The 24568-nt window shown below is 31.3% G+C and overlaps 2 protein-coding genes across 4 annotated transcripts; one reads left to right on the top strand and one right to left on the bottom strand.

Annotated features, from left to right (window-relative positions):
- The first annotated feature begins 9056 nt into the window (after positions 1 to 9056).
- LOC145117744 (mavicyanin-like) lies at positions 9057 to 17822 on the top strand. The gene is made up of 2 exons (XM_079054055.1): positions 9057 to 9375; positions 17277 to 17822. Exons 1-2 carry the CDS (start codon positions 9198 to 9200, stop codon positions 17660 to 17662), a joined length of 564 nt encoding a protein of 187 aa, XP_078910181.1. The 5' UTR covers positions 9057 to 9197; the 3' UTR covers positions 17663 to 17822.
- A 127-nt stretch (positions 17823 to 17949) lies between these two features.
- Positions 17950 to 23534, bottom strand: LOC145117743 (long chain acyl-CoA synthetase 7, peroxisomal-like). Of its 3 annotated transcripts, none has more exons than XM_079054052.1 (23): positions 23255 to 23534; positions 22876 to 22936; positions 22661 to 22738; positions 22491 to 22562; positions 22333 to 22414; positions 22130 to 22235; positions 21969 to 22045; positions 21842 to 21886; positions 21674 to 21760; positions 21387 to 21476; positions 21201 to 21280; positions 21023 to 21116; positions 20785 to 20873; positions 20618 to 20706; positions 20398 to 20527; positions 20115 to 20233; positions 19666 to 19789; positions 19440 to 19526; positions 19191 to 19294; positions 18990 to 19075; positions 18661 to 18747; positions 18416 to 18502; positions 17950 to 18243 (listed from the first exon to the last, which is right to left on the bottom strand). In XM_079054052.1, the coding sequence occupies exons 1-23, from the start codon at positions 23367 to 23369 to the stop codon at positions 18151 to 18153; spliced, it is 2082 nt and encodes a 693-aa protein (XP_078910178.1). In that variant the 5' UTR covers positions 23370 to 23534; the 3' UTR covers positions 17950 to 18150. The 3 variants fall into 3 exon arrangements, with proteins under 3 accessions (XP_078910178.1, XP_078910179.1, XP_078910180.1); XM_079054053.1 differs by having other exon boundaries at positions 19440 to 19523; XM_079054054.1 differs by having other exon boundaries at positions 23270 to 23534.
- Positions 23535 to 24568: the final 1034 nt, after the last annotated feature.

The following is a 24568-nucleotide window of genomic DNA, read 5'->3' as shown; positions in this document are numbered from 1 at the left end:
TCTTATTTTTAGGACGTTTCATCTGAGTTGTTAATAATTCCAGGACTGCTGATTGTCCACATGGTTATTGATAACCCATAGGGTTGATGTGAGCCTATAGGACTGCTGATAGTCCCAGGGTTGCTCATAACCCATAGTTGTTTATATTACTGTGTTGTATGTGATATTTAGGATTGTTGATTGTCCTAGGGTTGTTGATAACCCATAGTTGATTATTATGCTTTGTTGTATGTGATATTTTGAGAATCTCACTAATCTTTATGCTTACAGTTGCAGACTTAAATATGTTTCAGGTACTTTAGATAGTTGCTGGAAGGCGAAGACTTGACTATACACATTTATCAACATTTTTTGTAATCACGCATATTATGATATTTTGATTTTTGGGATGACTGTATTTGACACTCATAGTTTTTTTTTTAACTTGGTTTTATGGAAACAATGTTTTTACCTAATATAAAAATGAAAATTTTGGTTGTGCAAAATGGGACGTTATAGAAACTGTCTAAGCCAGGAATGTTCTAAAATTGCCTTCATTGCTTAACTATTAAACAATTGTAATTCAATCATTGCACCTTTAATTAGTTCTAATTAATCCAAAATTAATTTCTAATTAATTCTAAATTAATGATTAACCATTTCTAGTTAATTTATTAATCAAATAATAAATTAACAAATTATTTCCTCACACTCCTAAAGTAGTTCCTAACTAATTCTAGTTATTGAGGGCAACCTAAAAAGGACATACCAATTTAGTTATGACATTAGATACTTAATTTGACAATATCATCATTTTGGCTGTGATTTAATCATTTGGGATTCGATTTTATCAAAATTCCTAGTTTTTCACGATGAATCGTAGATGACATTGCCACCTACGATTTCCTCTCCAAAATCTCACATGAAATTTCCTCTCTCCTCAAATGAGATTGAACAAGTGTTTAATGCATAACCTTATGCATTAAACACATGTTCAATCTCAATTAAGATGAGAAATCTCATATAAGATTTTGATTTTGAAGTGGAATTCGTGAATGACAGATGGCACGAACGATTTCGTCATGTAAATTTGGCAAAAATCAATTTTTTTTTGTACTTTATGAAATCATAGATAGGCCAAATCGCTGTTATCAAGTGTAATCACAGCCGATGAGAATCCACATGTGATTTTATTTTGTATTTTTATAATCTTTTAGCTATTTCTTGATAAAAAATAAAAAATTAAGCTAAATTCTTCCTTTACTCATATAAAAATAAACAAAATCGTTTGAACAAACTATGAAAAATCGTAAGAAATTTGATGAAAACGCACAAAATAATCAAAATTTCTGGTTTTCGAGGTGGGCCTTTTTCTACTCAGGGGCCGCCGGCCCTCCTCAATGGAAAATTTATTTTATGGACCAAATAGAAAATGGGTTAAAATGTATAACGGATATATTGGATTTTGTGGCCCTCAATCAGTGTGTAGTAGATATAATATTACTAGATAAGTCAACAACAAAATAAAATAAAAAGTTTACTTTCTTGTAATCAGAAGTCATCATGACTTTTCCCCCTTTCTTTTACCTTCTTAGGAGTTAGGGATGTATATGATATTTATGTTATTATATGTTAAATTGTGAGATCAATTTTTTTTTACTTGTGAAATTGTTCCCATAATTATATGAAACTTAATATGTAATTTTGTAATTTGCAATTGTAATAAACCGATTATATTGTCAATTGTTGACCTAGTAGGTATGTAATCTTTTGACTGTCGAAGTTAATTGCCTATATGATTTTATTATACCCTTTTATTATAATTGTTAAACTAGATTATAACCCGCATTAAACGCGGGGAACGTATTAAAAAAATATAAAAACATTTATATATATTGCATAATAATGTCAAATATACTAATTTTGTTTCTTGTTTATGTAATATCCATTTTTAAATATCTGAATTTCAAAATTTATAAAATTAAAAGATGAATATTTTAAATCTAAAATATATAATTTTAAATTATAGCGTTAGAATTTCATTTTCATTGTAATCACATTGTACATTGAAGAAGTTTAAAGTACAATCTTATAATGAAAGTATTTATATAACATGTGCTGTCCAGAAAACCGAATTAAAAATATATGAATTATCCCAAGAAATAACAACTTACTTTAATTTACCCATAGCAAATAGAAACTTAATTAAATTTATGATATTAGGATGTTATGTGATGCATTGGTCGAATGTTTAAAAATAATAAAGTTTGTAATGATGAAAAAAATCTAAAAATTTAAAATGTTTTGGTTATAGTAATATTTTAGTAAATAAAGGATAAATAGTATAAGTTTGGGATAAATAAAAGGATAAGATTAATTAATTAATTAATTAATATATATATATATATATATATATATATATATATATATATATATGTTGTTTTTTAGGATAAAATATATTACCAAATAGCCAATGAATATATAATTATTTACCAAAACAGCCCATGAGTTTACAATTAATACCAAACAACCCTTTAATACAATTGTTTGTTATGTAAGTATATTACTTTGAAAAGTATACAATTTATAACATTGTACTTTCATTTTCTTATAAAATACATGTTGCCTTGTGAAAAGTCGTTTTATAGTAATGTACTTTCAATAATATGCTTTATTACCATAAAAACCAATGAATATAAATATAATACCAAACAACCCTGTAAATAAAATGGAAGTACTTTGATAAAAACAAAAGTAGGGTGCTATAATAATCAACCAATACAAAGTACATTACTATTATTTGAATTTAAACCTTCATAAAGTAGTATGTCACAATAATTAACCTAATCTATATTTGTAATTTATATTAGATTATACTGATGTAAAGGTCTTCATCTATTTTTTTTGTATTCACCCAAGAGAGAGCCATTGGTGTCGACGATCATCAGTTGGCCATAGTTCATCCACCAATTCACTTGTGCATTCTCATTTCCATAGATAATGTATTCTTGTTCCAAGGGTAGTTGTGGAATTTCATTTTGCATGAAATCTTCTTCATTCATGACTTTCTAATTTGAAAGTATAATGACATCATCTTGTAGGGGTAATTTTGGAATTTTTATTTGCTTGTTATCTTCTGTTTGTGTATTCAAAAAATTCTTTTCATTTTTAGATTTGGTGGTTTGATTGTTGAATGGTTCCACTTGAACCTTTGTAATATCGTAAACATCACCAAATTTGCAATCTTCACATAACCAATCATTTTTAGGTACTTCATCTTTAATGCTCTGCATACAATATGTGTGTTCGGCGCCATCCATACATCTACTACATATAGCAAGTAAGTGCTCATAGCCTACATCTCCACATATATCACACACAATGATATCACATAACTGGTTATCAACAACCTCAACATCCATTACCCTGAACATATAACTTGCAAAAAACCCTAAACCTGGAAAAAAAACCAGTGTTTCACCTAACACCCTATTTTTAGAAAGAAAATTATGAATATTGAAAAAATTGTAAATAAAATTACCCAATATATTTGTTATGCATGAACTGAGAAAGAGAGGCAATATGTCTGCTACCTGTTTATGTATATGTTTCTGGACATGTAAACAAAAAACACAATCATTCAATTAAAGAGAGTTAGAATGTGTATTAATTACATTTCACAAAGAAATTACCTAATAAAATTTATGTTTTATGCAGGAACCGAGAAGGAGAGAGTGCAGGGAAAAAAAGAAGGCTAAAATACTGAATATTTCGGTCCTGTTAACACAAAAAACACACAGAGACACCATTAAAGATAAGAGAGAGAGAGAGAGAGAGAGAGAGAGAAAGAGTTTGTATATATATGTATTTGTTTTGTATTTTATTAGAGAGAGAGAGAGTGTGTGTGTGTGTGTGTGTATGTGAATTATATTGTGTTAGTATGTAAACACAAGCACACACAGTCACAAACACCATTTAACATACCTGCTATGTTTGTTTTTTCTGCAGGAACCGAGATCAGATCCTGTTAACACAAAAAACACATAGACAACATTAAAGAAAAGAGAGAGAGAGAGAGAGAGAGAGAGAGAGAGAGAGAGGAGTTTGTATATTTATGTATTTGTATTATGTTGTATTAGAGGGAGAGAGAGAGAAAGAGAGAGAGAGAGAGAGAGAGAGAGAGAGAGAGAGAGAGAGTTATATTGTGTATGTAAACACAGGCACACACAGTCACAAACACCATTGAACATACCTGCTATGTTTTTTTTCCTGTAGGATCCGAGAGAGATTGAGAGAGAGTTTATGTATTGGCCATAAAAACACAAACACGCATACAAATTATGTGAATTCACAAATAACACATACCTGTTGCGGCTTATGTATGCAAAAGACACACACATACAACCAATTAAATTCACAAAGAAAAATGATTATTTTTCTTCTGTAGTAATCGAGCAAAATAATGAATTTTAGATATTAGGGTTTTGGATGATCACAGATTTACGGTTTCAAGAATTATATGATAGGAAGCTTTGGTAATTTATAGTGGATTAGATCACCAAAAATATAGGAAAGGTAAGTATACATGGGACTTAGTCAATAAACCGTGATTATTATTTTGACTTTTTATAATATTGACCAAATCAATATCCAAGATTACTCAATGCTTAAAATGATTGTAAACAATGCCTAAGGGCTTATACGACTTAAAATTCAGCATTTGACTAAAAAGCCAAAGATCAGATTTTGAATTTTTAAATTTAAGATAAGATTGATTATGTGTATTCATTTTGAAATTCAAGTTTGTTTATTCTTATCCCTTAAATATCGAATGTGATTCTTATCCCTTAAATATCGGATGTGAAGCTAACGGAACTCATCTCGAAATTGAATTGGTCAAAAATTGAAACCATATTCTCTCTTATCACGCCTAATGAACCAGTCACAATGTCTTCGCTGCTTCTTCACGCTCTCCATCTCTTCGGACCCAATCGACCCTCGCTGATGCCCTACCCTATCGCGTTCTTCCCTTCAAACCGTCGAACTTAAGAGACCTCATCGGTTTGCGAAGCCGACCGACGAACAATCGCTGCTTCTCCCTCCCATTTTTCGGCCTCGTCGACCACCGACGATGCTCCCTCTGACGAAATTGCCACCACCGGACCAAGAGCCACCACCGTCACTTTCTTATTTCCTCAAATCAGATGAAAACCGGATTAGCATCTCTGATTTACCCACAGCCGATGCCCTTTGGGGCTGCTATATTGCTATTCAATGTAACCTAATAAATTGAACGGAAACAATGAAATAATCTGTGACATCCCCAATTTCACGGCCAGAAAAGACCGATTTGTTTATGCTTTGTTTTATAAATCAGAGTAATAGTTTAAAGAAAACGGTTGCGGAATTTGTTCCCAAAACAAGATATGATAATAACTTATCAAAACATTTCTCAAAGAGAATGTATTTTTATTTAATAATAAAACATCGGGATGTCATGTTCCGATACAAACACATAAGCATAAACATATCATACATTCATTTACACTAGTGATTTACATCTCTTATAATTTCTCAGTGAAATGGGTCTTCGCATCGATACCTGTGATACAAAGAAAACTGAGTGGGTCAGGCTTGGGAGCCTGGTGAGCATATAGGGTTTTCAACCCACAATAATATATTTATTATATTTAATCATCAAACAATCAACCCAATTACCCATCCCCATTATCTCCACTTATCTTAAGGATCTACCCTAAGAATCATCTATCCTTCATTCTTAAGGATTGATCTGAGGTATAGGCACGAAGTCACATCGTCGCCAGGGTTTACTCAATAGGCCCTAACTCCATAGTCACCAAGGTTTATACAATAGGCGCTAACTCCATAGTCACCAAGGTTTATACAATAGGTGCTAACTCCATAGTCACCAAGGTTTATACAATAGGCGCTAACTCCATAGTCACCAAGGCTTATACAATAGGCGCTAACTCCATAGTCACCAAGGTTTATACAATAGGCACTACGTCTCATAGTCACCAAGGTTTACACAATAGGCACCACGTCTCATAGTCACCAGGGTTTACACAATAGGCACTACGTCTCATAGTCACCAGGGTTTACACAATAGACACTACGTCTCATAGTCACCAGATATTTCATCTACCCATGTTCTACCTAACATATTTGTAGATATAAAATACATATACGGTTTAAATCATTAAAAACCTGTATAAAACATCCATTCCACACCCATCTCAAATAAACAAACAATACATAACACATAGCACGTATTTCATAGCAAATACTTCATATTTATGTGTTAGAAGAAAGTAACTACACACTCACTTGATCAGAAGATGATCGGACAGCACTACGGCTTGTAGAAGTAGTATTTCTTCGGTGAAACTAGAAGATCTTCACACACCGGGCTTCTCGCAGGCAGAGCTTCGGCTCGGAAACTCTTTTCTTCTCGGGATCTTCGGGCTTCGGGTCTTGGGGTTGATACCGGGGTTTCGGGGGTTAAAATAGGGCTTAGAGAGTGTATCGGAAGTGGGAGAGAAGAGATGGAGCAACCATAATCGGCTGGCCCTTGATTTCTATTTATAGGGCAAATTTCTCATTTTCCACGTCGTTAACAGTACTTTCACGTCGTGGGCTTGATCGTCACTGCATGCGTCATCGCAAGTTGGGTCTGGCAGACTCCAGGAGGCGTCAGAAGACATGCCACGTCGTGACCACTGATTTCACGTTGTGGTCTCTGACAGTTTTGGGGTTTCACGCCCCGAACTTCAGAAATCCATAACTTTGGCATACGAACTCCGTTTTCGACGTTCTTTATATCGACGCGTAGGTAAAAACAAGATCTACAACTTTCATTTAGACTTTGTCGGCTAATTTTGACTTTATTTTTATTATATTAATTTTATATTATTTTTAGTAGGCCGGGACAGGAAAACTCCGTTATAAACTCATAACTCCTTCGTCTGACGTCCGTTTTCGTCTGTCTTTTCACCGTTGGACTACTATCGACGAGATCTTCAATTCTCGTTTAGATTGTTTCGGCTAAATATCGCTCGATCTCATATTCGAACTTCGGGCTGTACACTGCTAAGCCGAAACTTCGAAAAATCATAACTTCCTCATACGAAGTTAGATTTGGGCGTTCTTTTCATGCACACTCTCGGTTTAACGTATTCTACGACTTTTGTTTAGATCGCTAAATCCAAATATCGCTCTATCGTAAATTCACTATTTACGTCGCGCTGTGTCGTGCCGGTTCTGGCGCGAAACTTCGACAGGTCATAACTTCTTCGTTATAACTCGGATTTCGGCGTTCTTTATATTTTCGGAAACCTTGTGACATATACTAAAACTTGGTTAATATTAATCCTTCTAAATAATCTTCCATCAAAAATTCGTTTTTGATGCTTATCGTCTCTAAATTGACTAGCCCGGATCTACGGGCGTTACATAATCCAAGGTTAGTAACGTAGGTGAATCAAGAAAACTTGTCGAACTAAAAGTTTATACATACTAAATTACAAAATCGAAGCGACTATTCGAACCCAAATGACATCTAAAGTGGAAACCCTTTCCCCCAAACATAAAACCCTTTCTGTGTCTTCTGATTGGGTCCTCAAGAAGAAGGTATAATAAATATGTCCGTCTGAATGGCTCGTGAAGAAGAAGATTGAATAAAGGTGAAGGTGAGGGAAGATGGTGGTAACAAATTGCTACCGAAGTAGGAGGAGACTAATACGCATGGGTTTGACGAAGGTTGATATAAGGCGTTACAAAATGGCGTAGGCGTGTTAATTTTTTTTTTGTGAGGATGAGATGACATCATCAAAATGATCCTAGGGTTGAGATGAATGAATGAAACCCAATAAATGGCCATGATTTTTGCAAGTGATGTCATTAGGTTTCTGGTTTAATATATATAGAAATCTTTGAATTTTTTTGAAGTGCAATAAGTTAGTTGTCTTTATTTTTTCGGAGTAAAAAAGATAGAGATTCCACGATCCTAACTGATCATATAGCTAATTGCTAGTGCTCTAGAAAGAAGACATTTGTAGAATCGTTCTCCTCTTGTAGCTTTATGCTGGAGCAATCTGACCCCTACACTAGAGCACCATACTTACGGTGAATTCCTTGACAATTAGACTTGATGGAGTCATTCGGTAATCCACTCGGTAAATCCGAGGTGGCATCGGCGAACACCGTGCCGCCACCTCGGTAAACTCGGCTAGGCAACAATACTCGACAATGAATCACCGAGTTTGACTGCACATCCTTCAACCAATCAACAATTTTTTTTTAATGTTTTATATTTTTTATTTTTAATGTTTGGCAAATGTCTACAACCCACAACATCTAAATGACAAATTTTTGTTATAGTGTGGCAAATTTGATATGACACATATGTAGACCATGACAAATTTGACATCACTCCTCCAACCTTACAACATAATCTTTTGTCATTACTCCCAAAAGTTTCAAAATTGTTGCGTCTTTGCCCGTTTTCATGCACATTCGGTTGCCAACTTTTTTAGAGAAAATATCAAAATTGTCATCAAACCTTTGTTATAAACAGTATGTTAGAAATGATATATTGATTTGGTTCGACAACACTTCCAAAGTAATAAACAAAAGAATAAATAAAGAGATTGTCTCATGGTAGAATCCATATCATGACATCACAAGATAGTGTGCAAGCCCAAAGAAGACAACAAAACATCCTTTGCTTTCAAGTTTTCCCACATGCTTACTATCATCTACCAGATCCATTATGTTGTTGCCATTGCCTGTCATCATCAAATCGTTCCAACCACAAGGAAAAAAATTAAGTTTAAGATTTACCAAAAGAATAAAAAAATAGAGGTAAACAACTAAATATTTTCCTAAATTATTTCATTAACCTCAAAAGTCGAAAACTTATCTTAAATAATATAAAGTTATCGACTTTACAAAATTTCCTAAAATAAAAAATAGCGGATATTTTTTTAGAAATAAAATGAAATGTACTCTTTATAAACAAGCATATACCCAACAAATATCCCAAGCTAGTTAAATGACTCAACCACCAATAAAGACAAAGAAAAAGACTCTCTAACACTCACACATATACAAATACACTTATAAATAGGTTTAGATCCTTGACTTAACTCTAAACCTAAGAGCCAACACAAGTTATATATATACATATCATAACAGAAATGGAGAAGATGACAGTGGCTGCACTGTTGATTTCCATGGTGGTTTATGGCTCACAGATGAAGACAACCTTTGGAGCATTGTATATGGTTGGGGACTCAGCAGGATGGACCACCATTGGCAATGTCAATTACAAGCAGTGGGCTGCTACTAAAACCTTCCAGTTTGGAGACACAATTGGTACGTATCTTTCATCTTTTCCTCTTCACTTTATGGTTATCTTTTGTGTGTTTAATGTTTATATACAGTGTTCTTCATTACCAAAACGATTTAAACTGTCAAAATCGGTTTTCTTATGGTGTAAAGTTTATAAAATGTAAGAACTTCTAATACGTGTGAGAAAAATGTAATGAAAATGATAAAAGGTACCTTTAAATTGATTGTTTTGTGTTGGGAGTTTTGTTGCATCTAATTTACTTTTGAAGATAAGCCGTATATGCTACGTACTTTAGTTATGTTTAATACTAGCAAATTAATAATTTAAGCTATAATCTCACAAGCAAGGAAACATACGCATTACACTTGTCAACTACACATGTTCATTTTATACCTACAATATGTGTTCGCTTAAGAAAACATTCTATTTGAGTGACAATTAACTAAAGAAAGAGCTTGTTTAGGCCGAAGGGTATACTGGTCACAGAGAGGGTTTGTTGCAAGGTGGCAACCTTGTTACGGTGGTGCACACCATCCCCGATGTCATTATTGTGGTGTCGTGGTAAATACCATGGAAGACCACTTTCTGACTTTCTTCTTCTTCTCTGTTCTCTCTTCTTTCTACATGACCTTATATATGTTAATAATGAAATTTAAATCCGTAATCATTTAATTTAAAACGATAATAAATTGTCTTGGTGATTGCAAATTCGAATGTCCATCATAATTGCATTCTCGAAGTAGTGCTACTTTATCATCACGTTTAATAATTGCATTCTCAAAGTAGTGCTCCTTGGTTACGTGTGCTATCCGGCAAACTATTATGATAGATAAAGTTTTCCATTTTTTCTTTGTTAATATCATTGTTTATGCATTTTAATTTAAAATATGAGAAAGTCTTGGCTAAAACACATTTTACGAATATATGCATACTTGTATTAGGCTACGGTGTCCTAGATTAATACCACCGGTGATTGCTGATTTGACATGTTTACCGCCGGTGAACACCACACTTCAACCTTTTTTTTACCGGTGGTAAAGTTTACCGTGAACTTCCACCGATATCTCTTTCTTTATTTACCGCTGAAAATAATCCCTTCTCCCATATTTTCTACCGGCGGGAATCTAAATTGCCACACCTAACATCTTTTAATAATGACAAAAAATACAAAAATGTCTCATCTGATGTGTCCGCCGATAAATATTTTAGGACACCCTTAGCCTTAGTCTAGCGGTAAACACTATTGATTATGAATTATGTGGGTGCGATTTCATGCTCTTTTGCTCCATTTAACTTCATTTTATAGGAATGTTGAAGAATATTAAAATAACTATTTTTTAAGTCTAACGTAAATACAAATGGTTCTAATATATTAAGCCATGAAGGTTTGGTGTTGGTGATTTTAGTGTTATCGATATATGTTAGTATAGTTAGTATTACTATCCACATAAGCTAAGTTCATTTTACTATCTAAGACCGGATGTACGAGGTGCACATTCAGAATGATAGATATGGATTTAGAAATACGGGGGTTCGAAGACAGCGTCCCTGGGAACAGGGTTCCAAAGGGCTACGACCCTAGCAGAGTTCAAGGGGCAGAGTCCCAGGCGACGGCTATTCCTTTGTAATTGCCATTAACCATCATTAACCACCATCTTCCATGTATAAAAAAAGATGAACATTGCATGCAAATGTTACAACTTTCATATGACCGAACACTGATTCTTTGCATATCTCCTTCTCTCTAAAAACGCATCACAACAATTATTTTGTGTTTCTAATTCTCATAGGCTATTAATCAAAATTGAAGTTCTTGGGTTATCTCATTTCTAAATTCATGTACACAAGACAATAAAGACAGATTATAAATTTCAGAAAGTGATACAATCACGATCTTTGAAACATCAGAGTCAAATTGTCATTCAAATTTCCTAAAATTTTAACAAATATCATTTTCGTTAAAATGATATTGTAGCGAAAAAAAGTAAATTTTAGTTTTTTTGTGGTTTGGCCCTAAATAATTTTTTTTTGCAAAAAAAAAACAATATTTTGGCAATAGTTAATTGTGGTTTTAGTCTTTCTAAAAATAATACTCCCTCCGTCCCAAAATTATTGTCCACAGATTAAAAACATACAAATTAAGGAAGCATTAATTACCACTAACTTTATACAATAAAATGACAGTTTTGTCTTACTTTGCATTTAATGTTTCATTAAATGCTTAGTTGGTTAAGTAATAATGAAGTATATTTTGGTAAAAATATTACTTATTTTTAGAAATGGACAATTACTTTGGAATAAACAAAAAAAAAGATGAATTATAATTTTGAAACGGAGAGAGTAAAACTCTTTTGACCTATGAGTATATCTCTTAAAAAAAATATCATTAAAATATTTTTGATCCTTAAAAGTAGAATGGATCATCCATATTGTTTGGGTAATTTGTGTTTTGCTATTTAACTTTATTTTTCTAATTCGGATGATAGGTATAATATATTTTTGTTATGTTTTTCAAATTTTCATCCTATATATTAAAAAATACAATAAAAACAAAATAATAATACTGTTTAGACCCTTATTTTTTAATTTGACTATTTTTTTATTTAATATTAAAGTCGACATTAATAACGAACAAATCATTACTTTTTACTTTTAAATAACATTAATTTTCGGGGGATTTTATTCACATCTAAAAAGTATATGATTAACCTATTTGACATGACTAGTTGACTATTAGATAATACTTTTAAATTCATTTCAATAGAAAGAATGTATTATATTATATATTTATAATCACCCCTTTAGTTAATTATTTATTTAGAGTTACACCTCTTAAGTTTATTATAATTGTAACTATAAATAATATTTATGACTTATTTATTGTTTTTTATTTTATTACATATTATAATATTTTATAATTTTAAGTGTAGAACGATGAAATAAAAAATATTATAAAAGTAAACAAAGAGATTAAAATATATAAATAATATTTTAATCCACCAACCCGTCAACACATGAATCATAATATAACACACGAACCTGTATAATTAAACGGGTTAGACGAGTTGTATCAAAGTTGATGTTTCCAACCCGCCAACCTAAACTTGATACGATTGTCACCCTTATTATAAATGACGTAAGGCATGACGTTACGGTAAGATAAAAAAAAACAAAACAAAAAATGTCCCAGAAAAAACTCAATTGTTTAATTAATGGTGAAAAAAAAAACAAAATAAAAAATGCTACTTGAAAAAAACTCACGCCATAACGTGATAAGACACGTATTGACAAAATAAATTTGGTGTTTTTTTTTGACCAATTAAAGCGAATATAATTTTGATTTTATTAGAATCGGCGACCGACCAAAAATTTCAAAACCAAAACCACCACGGGGCCCTAGTCCCGTTGGTTAGAAGTTTTACAGAAAACTGGTTTTATATATATATATATATATATATATATATATATATATATATAACAAAAAGATAAAAATATTAAAAACATTACGGAACAAACGATTCAAGTAATTTACTCTTTATTTTATTACAAATTGCATTGTTTTATAATTTACTAGTTGTGAGACCCATGTATTACATAAGTTAATTTAAAAACAAAGTAAATATAAAGGTCAAAATATTTGATTACTTTGAATTTATAAGAAAATAAGAAAAATAATGAATTATTATAATAGAAATGTTTTTTTATCTTTTAAATTTAAACAAATAATGAAAATAAATAAAAGAAACTAATAAGCTTTATTATTGAAAATTTTGAAATTAAAAGGTAAGTTAATTAAAAGAATTGATATCAATTTATTACTATATTTATTGTAATTATTATATTAAAATATTATATGAAATTTAATAAAATAAAAAAACTTATAAAATGACATGTGAAAACAAAATTAATTCAAAATAACCATAAAATGACATTTGGCAAATTAAATGAGAGTGTGACAAGTGACAAAAAAAACCTTCATTTATTAGGGATGATATGTACGGAACGAACGAAATTAAAAACATTACAAAAATAAATAAACAAAAAGATAAAAATATTAACAAGATTATTAAATTATCATGTTAAGAAAACGACAATATTTTGGTTGATTAACATTTTGTAAATCAATCTAAATATATGCCAATTATATTTCGTCAACTAAGATCATCAATTTGTCACAAACAAATGAATTTCACAAATGTCTAGCCTTTTGAACACGAATAAACTGATAACCACCTAATCGAAAGTTAATACAGTTCAGTTAACAGTCGGTGTGGAGACAAACACCAAGCCGAATAACCTGAACCTTGTAACCCGAAAACCGTCTAACACGTCCAATGCCCACCCTTTAATAAAAATACTCAAATCGAACAAAGTGTTAAAAAATAAAAATAAAATATTCAAATAAAACGTCAAAAAAAACATTAAATTTTTAATTCGAAAAAAAACACTAAACAATGTATTCAAATAAAACGTCAAAACAATTAAAAAAATTAAATCTTAAAAACAAAGATAAATAAATAAATTATATAAAAATGGTTTTATGATTTGAAAAAAAAAATCTTCATAATTATTTCATAACTATTTATAATTATATGTAAAAATAAAAAAATAAAACTATTATGCAATAATACTCAATTACGTAGAAAAAAAAAGTAATTATTATGTAAAGTTTATAGTTATTTAAAGAAGAAAAATAATCATTATGGGTTAATTATGAAATTAAAAGGGGATTTAACTACATGGAACCAAATCAAATTCAATCTAAAATATAACTTAAACCTAAGTAAAAGAAAAAACCTAAACTCATCTTCATATTGCGTCCTATTGTCCTTTTCGCCCTCTTCCCTTCATGATTTCACCATCGAGTTCATTGAATCCACATGACATCTCTCTCTCTCATGGTTATACTATTCCATTACTCAAAATAAATATCACTTTATCAATGTATAAAATTTGACCTCTAAATAAATGATCATGCAATGATTCAATTTAATTAAATACTTTTTTTATATAAATTTTAACTAATTTATCTTCATCTATCTAAAATATTTTATAAAACCCTTTATTGATTAGTCTATTTTTAAACACAAATCATATTTTAATACGAACATATAAATACAAGTATATCGAGTCTTTATTTATATTTATGTTATAGTGATAAAAAGAAAATAAAATATCGAAAATATTATATTATTGTTATAAAATTTATATTTTATAAATAAGATATCATTAAATATTATATAGAAATAATTAATTAGTAAAGAAATTAAAAAAAAAAACTAAGGGCTAAAATGAAATATGATTAAAGTAGAAGGGTTAAATGTACAAGTTATGAAAGTATATTGACCACTCAATATGTATATTAAGTGATAAAAAAATCACATAGTCAAATGATATTAAGTGGTCAATTAAAAACAATCTAAAGTAATAAGCTATTAAAAATCTCCAATTGGAGATGTTATAAAATGACAGATCAATCAAGGTCGCAAATGGAGAAGCTAGAGTTCCGTTGGGTTTAAAATTGCTGCCTACGAGACATCCCACATGTATCCTTTCCCGCCCTCCACTTTCAATGTTGTTGTGGACTCCGCCCTATTAATGCACTTATTGGAAAGTGTACAAAAATCATCCTTGTGTTATGCTATTTTCGATCCAAATGCTCAAGCGCAAGAGGTTAGGGCAGAGAATTGTCATGCTAGGTACAATTTTCTTCGATCTTCCCCATCCCCCTCTCAATATATTGATTTACTCAATTTGAAAACCCAAAAACAAATGTGTTGATCTTTCTTGTTGGTGTCTTCCTTCCCATCTTTAAAAATATTCCCAAAAACCCACCTCTTGCTCTTTAAAACACCATCATAACCTAAAAACTCCATCAGTGAACTCAATTTGAAAACCCAAAAACAAATGTGTTGATCTTTCTTGTTGGTGTCTTCCTTCCCATCTTTAAAAATATTCCCAAAAACCCACCATCATATCAATTGTGAGCTTAAATAAATAAAAATATGTACAAATAACATTACATAAAGAAAAATAGAGGCTTTAATAGTCTAAGTAGAAAAAACAAAACCAAAACAAAAAGAAGATGGTTTCTTAAGATGGTTTTCATGGTAGGTTGTTATGTAGCCAAAAGACTAGACCATATAATTTGCCAATACATTTGTAGGTTGTTATTTTGTCACTTATAACAATACATTTGATTTACTCGATCTCTTAGAGCTGATATCTTCCAAATAGTTCGAATGGGTTGACCACCATTTTTTTCATCAATTTCATCCAAAAAAAACTCTTGCAACCACACTTTTTGAGTTTATGATTCCGTCTCGTCCTCATTGTCTTCATTTTTATCAACCGGAAGATTTAAATCAAAACATAATTTTAACTTTTTGATTTGATTTCATCATCTATGTGTTCAAGAACAACTATGTATGGGTCTTCTTTGTTTTGCATTTGAGTTTTGAACTAACAATGAAGAAGACACAAATTACAAAAAAATTGTCATTTGGTGTCACCATCGACGGAGAAGACATCGAGTGGGGCGCTAATGCACGGTGTGAACATCAATGGGTGGGGGACAAGAAAGTTAAATTTGTTTTTAGGGTTTATTAACAACAACTATAATAATGATAATGATAATGATAAATTGAAACAAAAAAAATATTTTTAAATCCATATACATGTCATGTTAGCACCGTATATACGAACCAAATTAGAATTTGCTTATTTGTAGGCTAGTAACATGTTATATCCATATGCAGTATTGTTGTGTTGATACAAGTGGAAAATTTTGGGGTAATAATAATAAAATAAAATAAAATGTTTTTAAATCCCCATAGATGTCACATTAGTAGGGGTGCAAACAAGTTGAGCCGAGCCTGATCCTAACAAAGCTCAAACTCGACTAGTTTAAATTTTTTTTGGGGCTCGAGCTCGAGCTCGACTTGTTTGGAGCCTTATGGTACGGAGCTCGAGATTGACTTGTGAAAAGTTATACGGGCTCAGGCTCGGGTTGGGCTCGGCTAATATACATTATACCATAACACCCTAAATGATATTTGTTAAATACTTTTTTATTTTAATATATAAAAATAAAAATAAATAAATAAATAAATATATATATATATATATATATATATATATATATATATAACACAAACTCGAGCGCAAGTTCTTTTAGACCTGACACGAATTGTAAAATGTGTCTTGGATATTAAACACGAACACGAGACATAACAAATTCATGTTACACATGACATGACATGAATAAACATGTTTTCAACCGTGTTACAGAAAAATACGAACTTACACAAACAAACATGTTTTACTTGTAAGACACGAATTTATTTATACGTGTCATGTGCGAACACGAATTTGTTTATACATGTCGTGTGTCGACATGAAAAAACATGAATTTACACGAATATATTTGTTTATACGTGTCGCGTGTCAACACAAATTTGTTTCATGTCTTATACATGTTTAAATAGTAAATTTGTGTTTGAAATGTGCAAGATACATAACACAAATTTAAAATATATGTCAGACATGAGTAAACACGAACCACAAATTTCTAAACAAAAAAGAACACATACACAAGTTCGTGTCATGTATCAAATTTCACGGTCTAAGTTTGCTTAATGATCGAGCTTAATATTAAGCTCGAGTTTGATTGGGACTGGTTTAAAATGGATATAGAATCGAGTTTTTAACCGGTAGCTTTGAGTCGTGTGCATCCTACACGTCAGCGCCATATTGACGCTACGTGTAGACTAGTGAGTTGAGATTCAAGTGGAAAATTTGGGGTCTAAATTCTGATGAACAATTATGTCATTAGTCATATTTTCAAATTGTAAATATTCCTAAAAATTATATATATTCATTTTGATAATACTTATAAACCTTTGGTGCGAATTTGGTATCTCAGTTTTCACATACAACAAGCAGTTTCACAATGTGATGCAAGTGAAACATGGCGACTACAGGTCCTGCAACGTCTCCGCCCCCATCGCCACCCATTCTACTGGCAACGACTCCATCGTCATCAAGACCTACGGCCACCACTACTATCTCTGCGCAGTCCCTGGTCATTGCCAAGCCGGACAAAAGCTCGACATTAACGTTCAACGGCTTTCTTCTACATTGGCTCCGACCCCATCACCATCATCATCACCATCGTCCTCTTCTCCGTCTCCATCTTCTACTCCTTCCAGCGCCACTGCAAGCAAACCTAATTCCATTGGTAAAGTTACTGCTACATCAACTAAACTAGGGTTCGCTATAGCTCTTCTTGCTGCTGTTAGTATTGTGTGACACAAGTTGATCCATTTGTATGATGAAAGTGATTGAAGAGATTTTAATACCAATTTGTTGTAGAAGTGGGCGTGCCGGTTTTGTGTAAGAATCGACTCACAATAAATTTTTGATAATTGTAATGATTTTGTGATATGTATTACATGCAGATTGTGGTTTATTTCTGGTTTGTGAGCAGTGGCGGAAGCAAACTGTTTTAGTAGGGGTGTCCCTCGTACTTCAAGCGGGTGCACCTAATAGAAAAAACCAAAAAAAGAAAAAAAAATAAAAAATTTACACTACGTGCCTGAAATTGAGCAGTGGCCCGGACCCCAAATGCCCTACTAAGGTCCGCCACTGTTTGTGAGCATATATAGTTAAATGATACAATTCCATGCAAATACATTTCAATATTGTCACAACCTATTGAAAAATTCTATATGAACAAAAAGGAACAATACAAATATTACAAACCAAATTACAACACTTACAACAAACAAAACATCTTCTCATCTCACAAAAGTTTTTTCAGATGCCGAAACCTCTTCATACATTTTTTCTATTGCTTTTGCAAAGTACGCCTTTGCTTGTGGTCTCTTCACCTACACCACAAAAAAGGGACATATTTTTAACAATTTTTATCCATACAACACTAATGTAAATAAAAATAAAAAATAGTGCTAGTTGTTTATTGTCATCATTACAAATTACATGGTGTTAATTATTTTAAATACTTGACTAATATTCAAAACTCGTGTGTTGAACTTCATATACCTTAAAAGTTGGAGTGAGCAAGCCATTCTCCATGGTGAATGGTTCAGCTATCAATGTGACGGATCTTGCAAACTCGAAACCTCTCAACTGCATCACAATGGCATTCTTTACCAAATCAGGCATACATAACAAATACCTTATTTTGATAAAAGGACAAAATTTAAATTAATGATCTGGGACAAAAATTTGCACTTTTTGTCAAAAAAAGCAGTTATATTATGTGGTGTCTAATGTGTGATGGTTACCTGAGCTTCTTTTCCAATGGCATCCATGTCAGCCAGAACAGCAGTCCTTGTCCTTGGGTCATTGCACACTTGTTCTAAACTTTCAAACTGGATCACAAGTTGTAGATTAATTGTTAATATATTTTTCCAGAAAATAAAACACAATTTTAAATCTGAAATTGTATCATTGTAATATTTATATACATAAAATCCTTTAACATAGTATTACAGAAAGACTACTTTCGAAATATATACAACAACGTATGAAGGAAAATTAATTATTTATTGTGATTTCATATATTAATTGTGTAGAGATAAATGATTTATAAATGACCAAACAAGTATTTCACCTTTATTCCATCTTTAGCAGCAAATGCTTTCAGCATATCAGGGTCCACACAGACAATAGCAACTAAAGATGAGTTGAAGCTGTCACCTGTTTCAAACCAATATTTATAATTTATAATTTATATAATAAACAAATAAGAAAAAAAAAAGTACCACTATCAATTAATAAATCAATAATGCAAGAAAGGAGTCTGTTTACCTACCATAAACAAAGCATTGTGCAACAAATTTGCTCTTAACATATACATTCTCAATTTTCTCAGGAGCTATGTACTCTCCCTGTGCCAATTTAAAAATGTTCTTTTTCCTGACACAAGATAAAACCATATTTATTTTATAAGATACAACAGAGCATAACATATCTAATTCCAATTTCCTTCACCATTTTATCTTTCAAGAAAACAAGGCGATTATAATTTACTTAAATGATTATATTCTTATAAATTAATTACCTATCAATAATCTTTAATCTGCCTCCAGGTGCCCACAACCCTATGTCTCCTGTATGAAGCCATCCTTCTTCATCTATCACTTCTCTTCTGAAAAAAATCTTATAAATGTTGATCATAAAATATTGTCTAATGGATATAAAATTGAAATTCATGTCCCATTGACATCAGCCTAATGCATGACAAAAGCAGAAGAGAAGAGAGTAATGATTATTATATTTATACATACGTTTGCACTTCATCTTTGTAGTAACCTTGGAAGACAATTGGGCCCCTCACACAAATTTCACCACGAGGGTATGGTTGATCATCAGATGTATAGTTCATCTCAGGAACATCCACAAGCTTTACCTCTGAAACACGAATATTATACATCAATATTGGTTTAAATGTAAAAAATAACAATCCACTTTCATTGATTTATGTATTATAGCATCCTACTTTCATTTTTTTCCTATTATAGCATTGTACTTCGAAAAATCTACTCAATTAAAGCAATTTTCATTGCTATCATTGGATAGACTTTTGAAAGTATGATGTCCTAATGAGAAAGATTAAAAGGAGAATGTTACAACTGCATAAAATTTTTCAAACTACAATGCCCTAATAAGAAAAAGTTGAAATTACAGAAAGAAATGAAAGTACGATGCTATAATTAATAAATTATAGAAAACTAACCGCAAGCAGGGTTAGGGGCGCCTACATGACCAGAGAGGACATCATTCTTATTCATAGAAGTTATAACACAAGAACTCTCGGTCATTCCATACCCCTCCACTACGGAACAACCACAACACCTGAAAATATAAGGTTTAAACCCAAGAAATAGCAATGTACTTTTAGTAATTTCTTATTATATGTACAATACTTTAATAGAAAGAAATGCAACTAGGATACTATAAAACATAAATGAATGAAAGTAAGTTGTTATTTATTGGATTTAGCCCTAAAAATAACTTACACTTTAAGAAAATCCAAGACCTCAGGAGACAAGGGTGATGCACCTGAAACCATAAAACGAACACGTCCACCAAGTTTGTTTTTTATTTTGTTAAATACTAATCTGTCCCACATAGGAGATGCATTCTTGCCTGAAAGATAATATCAGAAAAAATATATTATTTAAAGCATGGAAAGCTAAAAGGAGCCCTCGTGTTGAAGAAAGATCTGTAAATTGTTACCTTTAAGTATTGCTTGCTTTTTCGCATTAAATGCAACATTAAACAGTCTTTCTTTCAGACCACCAGATGACTTTACTGCATTCATAACACTGCAATAACCACACACCTAATTGAGCATCAATAAGCCTTATTGATTGAAAAATTTTAAAAAAAAAAAATTATCATACCCATCATATACTCTGTTATATAATCGTGGAACACTGCAGAAGATAGTAGGTCTCAATTCCGCCATGTCATCCAATAATTTCAAGCTGTCCTACATGAATGAAAATAAAGTGTAAAGTTTTGACCCCTACCCCATTAAGTCAAAAAGAAACACAGTTTTGTCATGATTTGATTAAGTACAATAGAGAAATCATTATCATTAACTTAATATGGAAAGAACATAAAATTTGAGTTTCTTACTCCTTGATAAAATCCAGTTGAGCCACCATAGTATGCCAACATGATTTGGTTGGACCTTTCATATATGTGTGCCAAAGGAAGATAAGATATATAACTGAAACAAAAATGGAGTCCTTTATAACAAAATAATGGTGAAACAAATTGACATTTTAACCAATTTGAGAATGCTAATACTTACACATCCGATGGATAGAACTTAATTTCAAGACTTCCACCAGCAACATTTGCAATCAGGTTTCCATGGGAAAGTACAGCCCCCTTAAGACAGTTAATACTTATGGTAAGAAAAGATTCAACTTTGGTAGACTTAAAAAGAAAAAGCATAAGTCAATAAGAAACAAAAAAAAAAAAAAAAAAAAAAAACCTTTGGTGTCCCAGTTGTACCACTTGTATAACATATTGTAGCAACATCATCTGGTTTTGGTGGACAAAAAGGGTGCCGATCATTACTTCCCTAAAAAGCACCAATTCATATCCCAAATAAATCAGTAATCAAATGGCAAAAATCATAAAAGAGTAACTCAAATCATAGAAATTCATGTTATAATCGGAGATGTTTAAGTGTGTTATTATGATAACAAGATAGAGTTATTGAAAAGTTCAGTAAAGTCAAACACTAAATTATGATTAAACAAAAGGGTTTGAAGTTACCTGAGCAATAAGCTTTGAAAATGATACAACCTTCACTCCAATCTCTGATGGAAGAGATGGCATTAACTCATCTAGCCCTCCAACCACCTAAAATTACAAGTCAACATTCAGTAAAGAATCTTATGAGTGAAATTGATAAGAAATGAAACAAATGATTAACCATCATACCACTATCAAACGCACAGAAGGAATCTCTGACAAAAAGCTCAGCAACTGAAATGTCAAAGCGATTAGCAACTAATCACAAATTTAACCATTTAAAAGTATCAATGGGAAAAAAATAGGCGAAACTTACAATATGCAATGTCTGTGGCACACAAAATATAGCTTGTGTAGAAGAATGATTCACAATATACTTCACAGCATCCGGACCTACAAGATTTGACTTTAAATACATTTGCATCATAAAATAAAGAAAGGTGATTTAAAAGTTTGACAAAATAATGAGGGACAAACCAAGGGTATCATATAAAGGGACAGATATGTAAGAATATGCAGAGCAAGCATGATCAACAATTATCCACTCGGGTCTGTTGATAAAGTATAATCCAATACAGGATCCCTGTTGCAATGTTATACAACTGAAATTATAAGACATAATATAAAAAAAGTACAAAAACCAACAAGGAGAAATTAGTATTATAATACAAGTGACATGCCTTGGGTATTCCATGGGCCACTAACCCAGAACCAATAGCTAACCGAGCTTTAGCTGCTTCCCCATAAGTGGTCCATTTGTATCTTTAATAAAATGAAGATAAATTATAAAGTATTCGTACCCAATTTGCTTTAAAAAATAATAAACTACTTAACATACTCTCCTATTGCTCCATCTTCATTAATCCGTGTACCCAAATACTTGTAATCCCGGAAGGTTTCAGATGCATAACTATAGTCGAAACAAATTATTGATGTTTTTTTCCATGATTTGCATAATATTTACAATTTTAGTGAAGAAATCATAATATAGTGACAGTAGATGCTTACACAAAATTATCATGTAAGGTACCTATGTCAGGATGATCAGGGAACCTACTGACTAACTTCAAAGGAGAGGTCGCAGATCTGCCACCAAAAAGGAAATATATATATATATATATATATATATATATATATATATATATATATATATATATATATATGTCAAGGATTCAAGTGATGTAATGTTTGATGATGAACCAATGAGTTATGAGTAGTACTACCTGTAAACATTCCACTTCCCTGTCTTCAATTTCTCCGGAAGAACAACACTGTATCCTTGTTCTGCCAGAGTAACAAAATCAGTAAATATGGTGATGAAATGTAGAGTAAATATGTGTATATATGAATATGAAATCTAGAGTTGATAATAAAACACCATAGAACAACAAATTTCCTTTAAAGTTTTAAGAAAGCGGACTACATATATGCATACTTTTATGGAATCCAAGATTTGATATGCCATATAAAACTATTAGGCGTTTAACTAATTCTAAAGTAGTTTCCACCTCATATCACAAACACTGTTGCATTAGAAATCCAAACTACCCACATAAATCACAATAATCCCCTTATGGATATGTGAGAGAGAGAGAGAGACACCTGTGAAAAACTCACCGGCTGTTTGATTTTGTTGCAGTGTTGAGTGAGGATCGGCGGCGGCAGAGGTGATGTGGTTGTGAATAGTTTGAAGCCGGCGGCTGGCCTTAGATTCCATTGAATTTTCTCCGGAACGATGAAAATGGGAGATTATCTTCTAGTCTCGCAGATTCAAACTCTTCTGACACAATGTATACTTAATATGTATGGATGGATATATAAAATTTTGAGAGGGAGATGGTGTAGGTAAATTTTGGAAAGTTGACGAATTTCATATATGGAATATAATTTTTAATGTGATACCGTTCAACACATGGGATATATATATATATATATATATATATATATATATATATATATATATATATATATATATATATATATATATATATATATATGATAACCAAAAGAATCATCTAATTTGTTTGTATTTGGTTGTCCAGTAATTATAATTTTATCAAACTACTATCAATAATTGAGTTTAAAACGTTTAGATCACTAAGGCTAAAACATTTTTTCTTAAAAAACTGAAAATGATAATTACGAAAATGTCAAAATATATTTAGTTAAAAATAATAATTTAAAATTTAACGTTTTTGATTTGATAAAAAAAAATTTAAACCGACAAATGTAAATATATCTCCTAAACAAACACCTAATTCCACCTATCCTGATAGAGTTGGTTAGAATCCCTTTTGTTTTGATTTGATAAGATGATTTACTATAATCAATCTGGTTTTTTTCAATGTAATAATAAAACACAAAAGCTTTCAAATAAAATTTAAAGACTATAATTATATAACATAAAATATAACTAAAAAATGGTTTATTACCTTAAATGATGGTAATATATATATATATATATATATATATATATATATATATATATATATATATATATATATATATATATATATATATAGAGGTAAAAGATCAAATGAGAACCAAAAAAGATTAAGAACCATAAGAACCTCTAATTTTACTTTATAATTAATGGTATATTTGTTGATTCAAAGTTTTTGATTATTTTATATTTTCATAAATAACCAAAAATAATAAAGGCATGATAGACATTTTTAATTTTTAACATCAAAATCATAACTTGAGAGTACAAAATAAGATCTGATAATTTTATTGCATTAAAACATTCTCACAAACTCAAACACAAATTCTCCCAGTATCATCACCAACTACCACCATTGTCGTCACCCATCGTCGGATCCCTTCGTTGCCGCCGTAGACCGCCGTCGTTTCTGACCGTCTTCACCGTCGTACGCTATCACTATCTATTTCCCTTCGTTTTTTCCTGAAACACTA

This window comes from Lactuca virosa, chromosome 5 (genome assembly GCF_052849685.1).
Source record: "Lactuca virosa cultivar CGN04683 chromosome 5, Lactuca_virosa_CGN04683_v6, whole genome shotgun sequence".
NCBI classification, from domain to species: Eukaryota; Viridiplantae; Streptophyta; class Magnoliopsida; order Asterales; family Asteraceae; genus Lactuca; species Lactuca virosa.
This window is presented reverse-complemented; position numbering and strand designations above follow the sequence as displayed.

Excerpts from the sequence above, each read along its gene's own strand:
- LOC145117743 (XM_079054052.1), bottom strand. The coding sequence starts at position 23,369 with ATGGAATCTAAGGCCAGCCGCCGGCTTCAAACTATTCACAACCACATC. Across the intron at positions 22,937-23,254 it reads AGCCGGTGAGTTTTTCACAG|AACAAGGATACAGTGTTGTT; the intron begins GTGTCTCTCTCT and ends TTACTCTGGCAG. Across the intron at positions 22,415-22,490 it reads GAAGATGGAGCAATAGGAGA|ATACAAATGGACCACTTATG; the intron begins GTATGTTAAGTA and ends ATTTTATTAAAG.
- LOC145117744 (XM_079054055.1), top strand. The coding sequence starts at position 9,198 with ATGGAGAAGATGACAGTGGCTGCACTGTTGATTTCCATGGTGGTTTAT. Across the intron at positions 9,376-17,276 it reads CCAGTTTGGAGACACAATTG|TTTTCACATACAACAAGCAG; the intron begins GTACGTATCTTT and ends TTGGTATCTCAG.